Source organism: Agrilus planipennis, unplaced genomic scaffold (genome assembly GCF_000699045.2).
Source record: "Agrilus planipennis isolate EAB-ADULT unplaced genomic scaffold, Apla_2.0 scaffold63, whole genome shotgun sequence".
Taxonomy (NCBI): Eukaryota; Metazoa; Arthropoda; class Insecta; order Coleoptera; family Buprestidae; genus Agrilus; species Agrilus planipennis.
The window spans coordinates 515,756-532,088 of record NW_020439363.1 but is presented as its reverse complement, the minus strand read 5'-3'; the positions used below and the strand labels follow the sequence as shown (position 1 = coordinate 532,088).

General features: G+C 31.9%; 1 protein-coding gene across 1 annotated transcript in view; it reads right to left on the bottom strand.

The window, feature by feature from the left end:
* Positions 1 to 16,333, bottom strand: part of LOC108734135 — a 110,748-nt gene that overhangs the window by 29,271 nt on the left and 65,144 nt on the right. Inside the window, exon 3 of the mRNA XM_018465547.1 lies at positions 11,083 to 11,747. Within this exon, the coding sequence (XP_018321049.1) occupies positions 11,083 to 11,744 (662 nt within the window). The 5' untranslated portion in view covers positions 11,745 to 11,747. The remainder of the gene's footprint in view (positions 1 to 11,082; positions 11,748 to 16,333) is intronic.

Sequence of the window (16,333 nt, the reverse complement as noted above, 5' to 3'; positions counted from 1 at the left end):
GTTATAATTTCAGACGATAAAAAATTAGAACGAAACATTTTTTACACTAATTAGCTCTTTTTGTACTCTTGTATATGCGTACTTAACAAATGAAGTAAAGAAGTCAAAAAAATAATTAATTTGAAAATAGTCTTTTCCCATTTTATTTACAGATTCTTTAGCAGGTACCTAACATACATATCAAATACAAATAAGGATTCATGATTTTCACACACTTTTATTTATGAAGTAACAGTTCTCTAGCCATTCTTGATAATTGCTATTTTTTCTATCCTCTTTTTTCGTATTATTCTTATATAGGTGTACTCCATACTGTCAGTTAATATGCTCTCTTGATTAAGCTGTAAACTAGCTGGATAGTATACAAACTGCCTATATATCTGCTTAGGCTTATAGGGTTACGGTAGGAGAAAACAACACTCACGAAGTCCTTGTCATACTGGGTAATTTGACCCCTTACCACAAAAATGCAAATAATGAAGTCTTAAAATTCTGTAAACGAAAGAGTGGTATAAGTACGTACTTTTTTTGTCTATACGTCTGTTACAACGAAACCGTTGCATAAGGGTGACACATTCAAGTAGGTAGTTACTGATTATGTACAATTTAATTTTTTTTTGTGGCAATTATGTCAATTATTATTACATAATTAAAGTCTGAAGTTGAATTTCGAACAGTCTTAAAGCGATGTCGTTAAACTGTGACATTTAGAGATAGAAAGCATGCAAAGAAGAAAGAAAATGATGTGAAGATGACGTAATTATTGTATACAGATAAAGAGTTAGCATTCAGGTTAAGAGTTACCTTATTCGTATGCAAATTTATGAAATACTTGGTTTCTTTAAACAATAGTAACTACTTTTATAATAAAATTTACAATTCGGCGGATATTTTATTGGTATTAAACAGTTGCCTGTTTCACAAGTTACTCATGAGTAATTGCAATAAAATACATTCTAATGTTTGATAAGTGGTTTACTAGAACAATTTTTAATAGTAATTTACTATGTACTTATTCATTTATTACTTAAAAATGAAATTTTTACTGACACTGAAATAATGTACTGCTTTTTTATACCATTGGGATTTCTTTAGTAAGTATTTAATTAGTAACGCTTATTTTTCTATTTTTAACTACAAATTTAAAACATATACATATATACGAAGAATAGTAACTGATACTGCATGCAATATTTAAAATATTTTCAAACAATCGCAACTTAATAGGATGAATGGTACCAGAACCTCCCTACTTATTCTAATTTTTATAAGTATAAGTCATTGCTTCAAGACGCCATTAAATAACAAAAACTTATAAACTGTAAAGCTTTTGGAAAGACACAACACGGAAAACTCGGAATTGACCCGGAGACATTTCTCGAACGCAAAACAAAATTGTCTTCATTCTTCTTTTGCAAGAAATAACGAACGATGACACAGTTAGGTAATGACTCAAATAGTCAAAATAAAAATAGAAAAATCGTAGTAGGTACAACAATTTGCGGAAAGTTACTATTTTGATCAAAATATTAAATTTTGACAAATCGTGGTAAATACTACAAATGGCGCAGTAAACGCCATCTGTAGCACGATGCTACATTTTAGGATTACGTATGCTCCAATAAGGTCCACTTGTGTGGATATCTACTTGCTGAAACGAATCCCGGCGTAGTCAACCTCAACGCGATAGGCACGTTAGCTTAATCGAATAAAATAAAATAGTTCAAAGTGGTCTGTATTCTGTCAAAACTGCCAGATGCGGATCGCGATTTCGATCTTTTTGGATCTCATTAGTGCGTCGCAGACGGCTCCGACAGAACACAGACCAACTTTTACCAGCTGCCTTAACAGTGCGTTTTAGAAAATACTACAAATGGCGCAGTAAACGCCATCTGTAGCACGATGCTACATTTTAGGATTACAAATGTTAAGACAGCAGTTAAAAGTTGGTCTGTGTTCTGTCGGAGCTGTCTGCGACGCGCTGATGAGATCCAAAAACAGATCGAAATCGCGATCCGCGTCTGGCAGTTTCAACAGAATACAGACAAATTCGAATTATTTTATTTTAAACCGTGGTAATTTTGTTGAATACTAATTTTCATTCAGTTTCAACATTTTTCATTTTATTATCCTGGAGAGGGGTTTCCGGTCTCCCTAGTCCTTTTCTACCAGTTTAACATTCGTCTCCAATTAATTTCTCATTGTGATTAAAATAAATATTTAAAATTACACTATTAACACTTTACAATATTTGCATACCACCTGACTAGTATTAAAATTAAAAAAGTTCTACTGAACGTCTATACAATTGAAAGTTTGAAAAATACAAAAACAATGTAGGTTGGCACTTTCTAACAATTAGCATTATTTAAACTAAAGTATTTCGTAATAACTACTAATCCTTTATTTTCTTTTTACATACGGCACAATTATGTAATTATTGGAGCAGTTCTAAGCAATGAATATAAAAGGCAATACAAAAAAAATGCTTTATTAGTAAACAATTATTTAGTTTTTACAGTGAAACAGTTGAAATAAACTGTATATTCAACTGTTTTAATTCACAATGTAATAATCGACAATGAGAATTATTATCTGATCGACTGTATCACCAACTAATGTGGTATAGGTGCATTCATAAAACTCTATTTAAACCAATATTTACCAACTGGTACCTAATGTATTGTTTGAAAAATATTTTTCAAACTGTTACGAACTAAAGAAACAAACCTTTCTAACATTTATACATTCTACAGTCAAAGTAAAATAGATGCAAGGTTATTTATTCCAGCGATTAAGTACATACACATGGGGAAAAAACGGAACCGGCCATATAATGTTCAATGATAATCCCAATGCTTGGTTTAAAATTATCCTTACTCGTATATTTATAGTTTAGCCTAGCTATTACATTAGATGATTTGATGATGTTGCTGTAGATTTTGTCAACGACTTATCTTTTACTGAATAAACAAGGCATACAGCGCCCAAATCCGCAGAGTAAAGGCAAGGAATTACAAGAATTTGAAAGAGAAAGTAGAGGAGGACGTAACAAATAACTAAAATCCTTTTCTTGAAGTGCTCATCTTCAATTCTGCACGAAGAATACAATCACTTTTAATCCAGTTCAATCNAATGAAAATAGAAAAATCCTAGTGCAACAATTTGCGGAAAGTTACTATTTTGATCAAAATATTAAATTTTGACAAATCGTGGTAAATACTACAAATGGCGCAGTAAACGCCATCTGTAGCACGATGCTACATTTTAGGATTACGTATGCTCCAATATGGTCCACTTGTGTGGATATCTACTTGCTGAAACGAATCCCGGCGTAGCCAACCTCAACGCGATAGTCACGTTAGCTTAATCGAATAAAATAAAATAATTCGAAGTGGTCTGTATTCTGTCGGAACTGCCAAACGCGGGTCGCGATTGCGATCTTTTTGGATCTCATCAGCGCGTCGCAGACGGCTCCGACAGAACACAGACCAACTTTTACCTGTTGCCTTAACAGTGCGTTTTAGAAAATACTACAAACGGCGCAGTAAACGCCATCTGTAGCACGATGCTACATTTTAGGATTACGTATGTTAAGACAGCAGGTAAAAGTTGGTCTGTGTTCTGTCGGAGCTGTCTGCGACGCGCTGATGAGATCCAAAAAGATCGAAATCGCGATCCGCGTCTGGCAGTTTCAACAGAATACAGACAAATTCGAATTATTTTATTTTAAACCGTGGTAATTTTGTTGAATACTAATTTTCATTCAGTTTCAACATTTTTCATTTTATTATCCTGGAGAGGGGTTTCCGGTCTCCCTAGTCCTTTTCTACCAGTTTAACATTCGTCTCCAATTAATTTCTCATTGTGATTAAAATAAATATTTAAAATTACACTATTAACACTTTACAATATTTGCATACCACCTGACTAGTATTAAAATTAAAAAAGTTCTACTGAACGTCTATACAATTGAAAGTTTGAAAAATACAAAAACAATGTAGGTTGGCACTTTCTAACAATTAGCATTATTTAAACTAAAGTATTTCGTAATAACTACTAATCCTTTATTTTCTTTTTACATACGGTACAATTATGTAATTATTGGAGCAGTTCTAAGCAATGAATATAAAAGGCAATACAAAAAAAATGCTTTATTAGTAAACAATTATTTAGTTTTTACAGTGAAACAGTTGAAATAAACTGTATATTCAACTGTTTTAATTCACAATGTAATAATCGACAATGAGAATTATTATCTGATCGACTGTATCACCAACTAATGTGGTATAGGTGCATTCATAAAACTCTATTTAAACCAATATTTACCAACTGGTACCTAATGTATTGTTTGAAAAATATTTTTCAAACTGTTACGAACTAAAGAAACAAACCTTTCTAACATTTATACATTCTACAGTCAAAGTAAAATAGATGCAAGGTTATTTATTCCAGCGATTAAGTACATACACATGGGGAAAAAACGGAACCGGCCATATAATGTTCAATGATAATCCCAATGCTTGGTTTAAAATTATCCTTACTCGTATATTTATAGTTTAGCCTAGCCACTACATTAGATGATCTGATGATGTTGCTGTAGATTTTGTCAACGACTTATCTTTTACTGAATAAACAAGGCATACAGCGCCCAAATCCGCAGAGTAAAGGCAAGGAATTACAAGAATTTGAAAGAGAAAGTAGAGGAGGACGTAACAAATAACTAAAATCCTTTTCTTGAAGTGCTCATCTTCAATTCTGCACGAAGAATACAATCACTTTTAATCCAGTTCAATCGCGATTTGAAATTGAAACGGAATTAAGCACTTTTTAGAAGATTTACGGCAATATTATTTAATCAATTTCACAATTAGTAATTTAGAACAACCACCGCATTTGAAGTATAATATGAACAAATCAAAATGAATGCAATTTAACTGATGCTGTTTTGTTTCGGGTTTGGACCACATCTAACATTGAAGCTCGCTTTTCGTGGTAGCGAAACATTAGGAAGAAACTCAAACACAAGACAAAATTAAGACCCGAAACAGAATAGTATTACTTCACCTAATGGCCCTGAAAGTCATTACCAATTTGTCAAATAAAATTTAATTATACGTCATATGTATAGATATAGAGGACGATATCTTTCTGGAATTTTGAAAAGTCAGCTTTTTTAATTTTAAAGCTGTATTTGCAAAAGAATACATAAATACTAGCTTACGATCTTCTCTGCTTCCTAGATAATATATTTCCTGGATATTTTTATGTGAATGATAGGGATTAAATAGCCGAAAGAAGATTAAACTGGTAAAAATTATTACAAGCATTTTCTACATCATTTTCTTTCTTAATAAACAATCAGATGAACCTGTATGCGTAAATTATGCAGGAATTTCTACCATAAGTGAATGAAATTTAATCAGAAATCTACGCATGAAGCCACTGATTCGTATCTATTTACTACATTTCATTTGAAATAGGCGCCATAAACTAAACATTAAGCACTTGTTAGTTCAATCACTGAAGAATTTCAACTGTTTTCCATTTTTAGTTGGGACAAAACTAATGCCAAGGAAACTGCTGTATTAATAGTAGGATAAAATTATTTTATCAGGAAATGAAAACTTTTATTGGGCATCACGAAATGGTTGCAGAAAATAAGAATAGAGATTGTTTTATCTAATTTCCCTATTTTTTACAATTTTTGAAAATCTATATGTACCCCTGATTAAAAGTCCTTTCCCAGGATTAGGACTTTGCAGACATCAAGTGAAGGTTGTCGGAAGTTATCTGATGGGCTACTATTCTTATCACTTAATGATTTAATGGTAATTTTTTAATTATTAATTGCTCAATAATAATAATTAATTTCTGCCCCTACTAAAAAAAATGACTCGACCAATATAAGTATTATTATAAATCACGTAGCAATACATACAAACCCACACAACACATGTATTTAATCAGTGTTGTAGTGTTTCTGAAGCATTAAATTTTGCAGCAAACGCAACTTTTACTTTTCAGTAAAAAGTTGTCTCAACTTTTTTACATTTCTATACTATGACTCAAAGAAAATGTAAAAGAGTTCTTGCTTACAGTTGTAATTATCTTCAGGACCATTTTTGATAGGAAACTACTTTACTACCTGGTATAGACGTAAAAAGGCATTGTCTGTATTTTTACAAATTCGACATAATGCATTGTTAAGAGGTTTCTATACAAGTACGAAAACGTTTTATTGTGGTCAGTGATTGTGTATATTATGCAACAAAATTACGTTACAGTTTACGCGAATTATAAAATGGGATATTATTTTATCATACAAATAGAACAACGTTACTATTAATTACATTTGACATGATATTGTTTGTTAAATTATAAACACCTAATAAATGTATTAATAACGCTTGTACACATATGTATATTCAGTAAATTAACGTATATCTTTTTATTTAGTAATAAGACTTCTAGATAATTACAAACAACTAAGTAGAATATTAATATTTTTTACGAGGAGTGTAATTAACATTGTTTTTTTAATGGTACATGAACAATAACATAATTTTTATAGAAAAAAATCATTTTGTGTACAAGGTAAGTGTTGTTATAAAATATTACAACACTGTCACGAATAAGAACAAATGAGTAAAGCAAATAATAAATTGTTTATACAAAAAATTTAAGGAGCCGTCTTGATTATCATTTTGTTAAAATATTTTTGTTTACAATTTAATTAGAGTAGAATTGAAAAGTGATATAACTACTTCTCCTTTATCGATAAAGAGATATCACCACCATAGCAATTATACCAGGCTAAATTTCTCCATTTACATTTTTTATTTGCTAAATATTACCGTTTCATGCTGAACAAATTAAGTAAAGCTCTGGTTAGCCTCTAAATTATTGAAAATAACAAAAGTGCATCCGTCATTTAAAATTATATTTAAAGTTATTGTATTTTTCTTCTGAATCGTCGGACCTTCCCGCCTAATAATAAATTTTAAAAGTTTACATACCTAATATGTTTATATATAAAATCTAGTTTCATTTCTTTTCTAATTTTATTTTCGATGAAGTGTAGAATCAAAGCTAGTTATAGACAAAAAGGATTTTTTATTGTAAAACCAACAACCGACGTTTCGCCTTAGATATAAAGCTTTTTCGAAGTAGGTTTTGTTGTTAAAACATTAATAAATAGTTTGTTTGTTTATTACAATTTTACGTCTTAACTAGTCAACCGATTATCATGAAATTTTATGGACGCATTGTCCATTGTACGGAAGAGGAGATAGGGTACTTTTTATCCAGAAAAAAAATACTGTTCCCGAATGATAGAAATATTAGTTTTATGTGGTCGATTTCATGCCTCAACTATTCAATCAATCACCTTGAAAATTTATAGACACATTGTCATATGTACAGAACAGGATATACGGCACTTTTTATCTAAAAGAAATATTGTTCTCAAGGGATAGAAAAAACTTCTTTTCATCTCAATAAAGAAGGACTGTATTTATAAAGTGTATGTTTAAATTAAAAAATTAGACACTTTAGTTCTATCTTAATGATCCTAGTTAGGACTAAAGATTTTTGACATGTACTGAGGGCATTTTGACATGTACTGAGGGCAGAAACTTTTACCTAATACATTGAAAAATCCTTATATCCAAGGCAATACATCGGTGATCGATTTTGCAATGGAAAACCTTGTAGATTTTGTCAACGACTTATCTCTAACTGAATAAATAAGGCCTACAGCGCCCAAATCCGCAGAGTAAAGGCAAGGAATTACAAGAATTTGAAAGAGAGAGTAGAGGAGGACGTAACAAATAACTAAAATCCTTTTCTTGAAGTGCTCATCTTCAATTCTGCACGAAGAATACAATCACTTTTAATCCAGTTCCATCGCGATTTGAAATTGAAACGGAATTAAGCACTTTTTAGAAGATTTACGGCAATATTTTTAATCAATTTCACAATTAGTATTTTAGAACAACCACCGCATTTGAAGTATAATATGAACAAATCAAAATAAATGCAATTTAACTGACGCTGTTTTGTTTCGGGTTTGGAGCACATCCAACATTGAAGCTCGCTTTTCGTGGTAGCGAAACATTAGGAAGAAACTCAAACACAAGACAAAATTAAGACCCGAAACAGAATAGCATTACTGCACCTAATGGCCCTGAAAGTCATTACCAATTTGTCAAATAAAATTTAATTATACGTCATATGTATAGATATAGAGGACGATATCTTTCTGGAATTTTGAAAAGTCAGTTTTTTATAAATACTAGCTTACGATCTTCTCTGCTTCCTAGATAATATATTTCCTGGATATTTTTATGTGAATGATAGGGATTAAATAGCCGAAAGAAGATTAAACTGGTAAAAATTATTACAAGCATTTTCTACATCATTTTCTTTCTTAATAAACAATCAGATGAACCTGTATGCGTAAATTATGCAGGAATTTCTACCATAAGTGAATGAAATTTAATCAGAAATCTACGCATGAAGCCACTGATTCGTATCTATTTACTACATTTCATTTGAAATAGGCGCCATAAACTAAACATTAAGCACTTGTTAGTTCAATCACTGAAGAATTTCAACTGTTTTCCATTTTTAGTTGGGACAAAACTAATGCCAAGGAAACTGCTGTATTAATAGTAGGATAAAATTATTTTATCAGGAAATGAAAACTTTTATTGGGCATCACGAAATGGTTGCAGAAAATAAGAATAGAGATTGTTTTATCTAATTTCCCTATTTTTTACAATTTTTGAAAATCTATATGTACCCCTGATTAAAAGTCCTTTCCCAGGATTAGGACTTTGCAGACATCAAGTGAAGGTTGTCGGAAGTTATCTGATGGGCTACTATTCTTATCACTTAATGATTTAATGGTAATTTTTTAATTATTAATTGCTCAATAATAATAATTAATTTCTGCCCCTACTAAAAAAAATGACTCGACCAATATAAGTATTATTATAAATCACGTAGCAATACATACAAACCCACACAACACATGTATTTAATCAGTGTTGTAGTGTTTCTGAAGCATTAAATTTTGCAGCAAACGCAACTTTTACTTTTCAGTAAAAAGTTGTCTCAACTTTTTTACATTTCTATACTATGACTCAAAGAAAATGTAAAAGAGTTCTTGCTTACAGTTGTAATTATCTTCAGGACCATTTTTGATAGGAAACTACTTTACTACCTGGTATAGACGTAAAAAGGCATTGTCTGTATTTTTACAAATTCGACATAATGCATTGTTAAGAGGTTTCTATACAAGTACGAAAACGTTTTATTGTGGTCAGTGATTGTGTATATTATGCAACAAAATTACGTTACAGTTTACGCGAATTATAAAATGGGATATTATTTTATCATACAAATAGAACAACGTTACTATTAATTACATTTGACATGATATTGTTTGTTAAATTATAAACACCTAATAAATGTATTAATAACGCTTGTACACATATGTATATTCAGTAAATTAACGTATATCTTTTTATTTAGTAATAAGACTTCTAGATAATTACAAACAACTAAGTAGAATATTAATATTTTTTACGAGGAGTGTAATTAACATTGTTTTTTTAATGGTACATGAACAATAACATAATTTTTATAGAAAAAAATCATTTTGTGTACAAGGTAAGTGTTGTTATAAAATATTACAACACTGTCACGAATAAGAACAAATGAGTAAAGCAAATAATAAATTGTTTATACAAAAAATTTAAGGAGCCGTCTTGATTATCATTTTGTTAAAATATTTTTGTTTACAATTTAATTAGAGTAGAATTGAAAAGTGATATAACTACTTCTCCTTTATCGATAAAGAGATATCACCACCATAGCAATTATACCAGGCTAAATTTCTCCATTTACATTTTTTATTTGCTAAATATTACCGTTTCATGCTGAACAAATTAAGTAAAGCTCTGGTTAGCCTCTAAATTATTGAAAATAACAAAAGTGCATCCGTCATTTAAAATTATATTTAAAGTTATTGTATTTTTCTTCTGAATCGTCGGACCTTCCCGCCTAATAATAAATTTTAAAAGTTTACATACCTAATATGTTTATATATAAAATCTAGTTTCATTTCTTTTCTAATTTTATTTTCGATGAAGTGTAGAATCAAAGCTAGTTATAGACAAAAAGGATTTTTTATTGTAAAACCAACAACCGACGTTTCGCCTTAGATATAAAGCTTTTTCGAAGTAGGTTTTGTTGTTAAAACATTAATAAATAGTTTGTTTGTTTATTACAATTTTACGTCTTAACTAGTCAACCGATTATCATGAAATTTTATGGACGCATTGTCCATTGTACGGAAGAGGAGATAGGGTACTTTTTATCCAGAAAAAAAATACTGTTCCCGAATGATAGAAATATTAGTTTTATGTGGTCGATTTCATGCCTCAACTATTCAATCAATCACCTTGAAAATTTATAGACACATTGTCATATGTACAGAACAGGATATACGGCACTTTTTATCTAAAAGAAATATTGTTCTCAAGGGATAGAAAAAACTTCTTTTCATCTCAATAAAGAAGGACTGTATTTATAAAGTGTATGTTTAAATTAAAAAATTAGACACTTTAGTTCTATCTTAATGATCCTAGTTAGGACTAAAGATTTTTGACATGTACTGAGGGCATTTTGACATGTACTGAGGGCAGAAACTTTTACCTAATACATTGAAAAATCCTTATATCCAAGGCAATACATCGGTGATCGATTTTGCAATGGAAAACCTTTTTATCTTATCTGGCTTAGATTCTAACACACTTCTATAGATAATCTTCGAAGCAAAATCGAGATTATATACTAATATTACAATATAATTAATACCAATAAAGAAATTTGGTGTCAAAAAGTAATAGTGGTAGTAGTAATAAATAATTAGTCGCTCAAATAAAATATTAAACAAGCAGTTGTTGCAAGAATGGCAACAATTGCCAGTAAAAGTATTTAATACCGTGGTACTTTTGCTGTTAGGAGAAAGGAATTTGTAACAATTAAAACTAACGTGATAATTAATCTTACCTCATATATTTTCGATGTTCATTAACCGGAACGAAATATTCGTCGTACGGCGTACCGCTTTCAAAATTATCCTTTTTAACAGGAATTCCACTAATACCTTTACCATTTTCGTACGGCCCAGTGACATCTTTGCCATTTGGTTTTAAATTAATTAATTCTAGATTCACAGCTTCGGCTTGAGGTTCATCTTCGTGTCCCAATTTCGGCGAACTGTTCAAGTTACCGTTTCTATAACCCATCGTGTCATCATTATTGACTTTAACGTTTTCGTCATCGAGATAAGCGGGATTATCCAGACCGGCCTTATCTTTTTTACTTGACTTCGGGGTTTCGTTTAATCTCTGCGAGCTTCGATATTTTTTGTTCAGTTCTTCTAAATTATTGTGGTTCTCTAACGTCGCGTCGATGTTGAAGTTGGCTGTGGAAAGGTACTGGGGTAACGTTGGTGTTTTTCCGTTTTTTTGAAAATCGCCCTCGTCGCAATTGACGGGGAGCGATATTTCATTTTTGTAATAATTACTCGAATCAGGTGAGCTGCGTGAATTTGTGTTGGTGGGATCGTGGGATGGATTACTATGAGATGTGTCCATTGAATTACTATCTTGACCTAAGGTCCCATCATGGGCTGTATCACTCCCTCCGTAACTACTGTCCGCGTCCATTATCTGGAAGGAAAAGAAAGGCAACATCTTCAATACAAGAAGTGACAGTGAACAATTAAAATAATTGTAGGTACAAACTGTAAATCATCATTCAATGCAGTTTATTATAAAAAAAAGATAAGAATTTGGCTTCTGGGAACTGGGGATTCCAAATCTATAGCATTGTTTCCTATTGTTTCGCTTGTATGAGTGGCAAGGCTTTTACAGAAGTCTTTCCACCATAGGAGATGGTAGAACTTGAAGCTACTACTTTCCGATGTATAAAAAGTACCGTCAGTATCTATCGCCTAGTGATGTTCAGTCTATCATAATCATAAGGTCGTCAGTCCTAAGACTGGTTGGACTCGCACCTCCATTCTTTCCCATACTGAGCTAATCCTTAACTATCTGCGAACAGTAATCTAATCTAGGTCTACCTCTACTCCTCTTAACTCCTGTTTCTATCTCTAATATGTCCTACCAACCTACCTCGCCTATTTCTTATTGATTTTGATAGAGTTCTCTGTTCTTCTATCCTTTCTAATACCTCTTGATTTCTAACCTTCTCCATCCACGGTATCCTCATCATTCGCCTGTAACACCACATTTCGAACGCTTCTAACCTTTTCTCAGTTCATCATGATAATTGTATTTTTTAATTTTTGTTAGTACTAACACCTTCTACATGCATATGACCGAAATTCTCGTTATTTGACGTTATGTTAGTTAACATTTTCGACATAGGTACCTTTTCTATCAAAAGGTTAATCAATTGGTGAATGTGTAAAACTAACTAGTCCCGGTTTCAGTTTTAAGGACTGATATGTTCAAATCTAAATTAGTTTTTTAGGTAGCACAGAATAGGAACAATGCCAATTTTTCTTATCTAAATGAAAATGCGTTTTGACAGGAATTCAAAAATTGACAAATTTTAATAATTGCAACCTATAACTATTTCTCTCGTAATGCCCTTATGCGTACGTATTATCTCGCATTTCGATTTATAAGAATGGAAAATATTTATACTTTTTGCCATTGTTTTTACGACACCCTTCGAAACGTCGACAATGGTATTCTTCGAAATCCATTCGACTAGAGTAGTAAACAATAACGTTATTAGGTTTTAATGTTCTCCCTCGGTCGTAAAATATATATGAGAGTTCAAACAGGGGTCTCAGGCGAGTTAGTTCGCGGATCAAGGACAACAACTTCACTCGTGTTCGTTTGAAACTGCTTCGAGCAAAGTTTACCTTTCGGTTAGCTGCTTGTCGAATTTCTCGTGAACGCGGTGCGAAATTTCACCAGAAACCTTACGCATACGATAATTAAAAAACTGAAAATAATATTTGAGTTACATTTCAATAAAATAGAGAAATAAAGGTGGGACTGATTAATGTTGACTAATAAAAAAGTAACGAAAATGTTCCATTTCCTGATTCTGGGTATGTATAAGCCCTATTGTCTCAATGGAGTTGGTTCAGTTGCTCCAAATACATAGTTTATGGATTTTTACCATCGTTATGAAAACTGTTTTATTTTGGACCTCTAATGCTGTTAAGACGTTACCAGTTGTATTTACTTTCAAGTTGGCAGATACACGATCAAAACAAATGAAATGTGAAAACACTATTGAGTGAACCATTTTGAAAACAATAATCATACGTATTTGACGTTTTATTAGTTGTAAAAGCAATACTTCAGATAATATTTAAGGCAATTTCCGAATTGTTACAAATTACACTAACTTATAATACAAACAGATCCTTTTAACACAGGGATTTCTCAAAAGGAAAATATTTCCTTAGTTGGAGCAGGGCTCATATAATGTTAATACACCATAAAGTTAAAACAGTTTTATAATTTGTGACCCTGTTGACATATTTGACCTTTGAATCCCACTATAAATATAGATACAAGTAAACTGATAAATTGTGAATGATTTTCACCAGGTACTAACGTTGAGAAAAAACTGACGTAACAAAATGTCATGAATAAATTATTCTGTCATAAAAATCAACAAATTCTCTACATCATCAAATAGATTTATTTAATTTGTTTTGAATATTAAGTATTAATACTAAATTACTTAATGAAAAAGTACAACAAGTGAGTCGTGTGTGATCACAGTTCCTTGAAAATTTCCAGCAGTACCTACACAAAGTAATCATTAAAATTCCAGTGTTTGATCTTCTTTTGACTAATACCTTTAAGAACGAAAGCAGCTGTTTGATAAGTATTTTTATTCCAGTAGGTTTACTGCAAAAAAAAATGATTAACATGGAACAGTATAGACTGTAGAGCGTAGTCAAAGGAATTTTTTAGAAAAAGGAAGAATTTCAAAGCTGTAGATGTTTGATGTGTTTGTTTTAATTGTTGTTGATGTTGTATGTGGCGGTATCCCGCCGAAGGCTCTTTTGGTGATATACTTCAAATTAATAGACTGCTTTTCTTTTTGCACTTTATTTACACTATTTACACCAATTGTTTGATTTTCATATAAATTGATTTGATGAAGCTGAATTGTAAAGTTGAGTAAATTGTAATAATGTTTGAATATTAATTTTCAGTTTGTTTGAATTTGAATAATTGTAATGAATACGTTGGTTTTAAATTGTAATTGAATATGAATGAATAATAATGAATAATTTGAACTGTGGTCCGAGACTTAAATAGTCTGCACAAATAGGACACGCCTCTAAGTAAACAGACCCCTTGGTCAACGCTACTATTGTTGCTATGCACCCTTCAGGTACCCAGAGAAAGTCCGGCGTGACGTAGTTGGGAACTCGGACTTTCCCAACATTTGGTACCTACCTGAAGGGTGTAATAAAGAGGCCCAAAGCTGTTTGCAACACAAAATTTGAAGTTATATAGAATTACAAGTAATAGATATGATATACAGTTATATACAAAAAAAATACAAACTAAAATAACTATAAAAAATATAAACAAATATGAACACATCGACACCGAACAGNCAGGTACCCAGAGAAAGTCCGGCGTGACGTAGTTGGGAACTCGGACTTTCCCAACATTTGGTACCTACCTGAAGGGTGTAATAAAGAGGCCCAAAGCTGTTTGCAACACAATTTCAACTTACATAGAATTACACGATATAGATATATATACAAAAAAAATATAAACTAAATTAATTATAAAAAAGAATATACATATATTGAACACATCGACACCGAACAGTAGATGTATTAAAAAGTTTGACGTACAACACAAATTTTCCTTAATTCAAATTGCCTCTACTTCAAGCATAATTTGTTGCATTTAGGAGATTCAAGTTAGGGAACTCCGACTAGAGTTAAAATTCGTCGTTAAAGTTGCGATACTAAGAACAACATTTCCGCAATGTAACGGTGCTTGGTGGATCGGGTTGAATAAAAGAGCCCGTGTTAAAATAGCAGGTTACAGAATCTGTCGCCTACACGGGCGATATAACAAGTTAGAAACACGATACTGAAACCAAAAACTAGTCATGATAATACAGAAAATTATGGAGACAGCTCCTATTTGGTCAACACAGGAAACCGTACAGGACACAACTGAAATGGGCACAAAAATTAATTATTATTAATTTATTGTACGCAAATAGTGTCGATGAAGTAATTGGAGAGAAGACAAACAATCTCTAAAAATTGATCAAGGTCGTGAATTCACTTTTATCTGAATAAGACCTGGTCAATTCATGCGCTGGCAGAATAAAAAAAAAGGTAGTTACCAAATGGAATTATAATTCACTTTCAATGATGCGAATGTAAATGAAGACGGGAATTCGTAAAACCTTTAACGGACAGAAAAACCATGAGTCACAATCCTTTTGACATTCCATGTAGCCTGGTATTGTACAAAAATAGATTCTCATTTGCAAATAATGAACAAATGGCATCCAGCAGTAAATTTTCCCAGAATTGTGTTGCTTTTGATACAAAAACGGAAAGACATCGACGGATAAGTACTAGATTAACGATTTCAACGAGAATTAGTAGAAACAAGGTCCTTAAAGAAATAGGAATCTTTACTCATATGAAAACCGCTCATTTAGAATGGTTATGAGTGGTACGTTTTTAATTGATTACATAATAGTCGGTTACTACAAACTGAATACGATTTAAAAATCTTTAAAGACTCCAAACTGTGTATAAGTAGGTACTTTAAAATCTTTCTTTTCTACGTGCTCTATTTCTAAAGCCCCTGTCAATCCATGCTTCGTGTGACGGGTTCTTTAACTTCTTTTCACGGCGGCGGCGGGTGCGTGGAATGTCTATCCACGCTCCACGCGCCGTGTATCATGGCTTGAAAGTCCCTATTAATAAGGTGACCATACGTCCCGAATTGGCCGGGACAGTCCCGGATTTGCACCTTGCGTCCCGGATTTTTCTAGAAGCAATATTTGTCCCGGATTCAGGTTTTTTGTCCCGGATTGTCCCGAATTTTTGAAAAGGTTCTTATTTTCAATATTCATTTTAAATATATTTCAACTAGAATTATTTTTACAAAATTTGAACCGAAAAAATTGTGCATATCAAAATACGCGGCACGCTTTAAACCACTTGAAGCATACAGTGAACTCTCGATTCTGCGAATCCCCTTCCACCTAA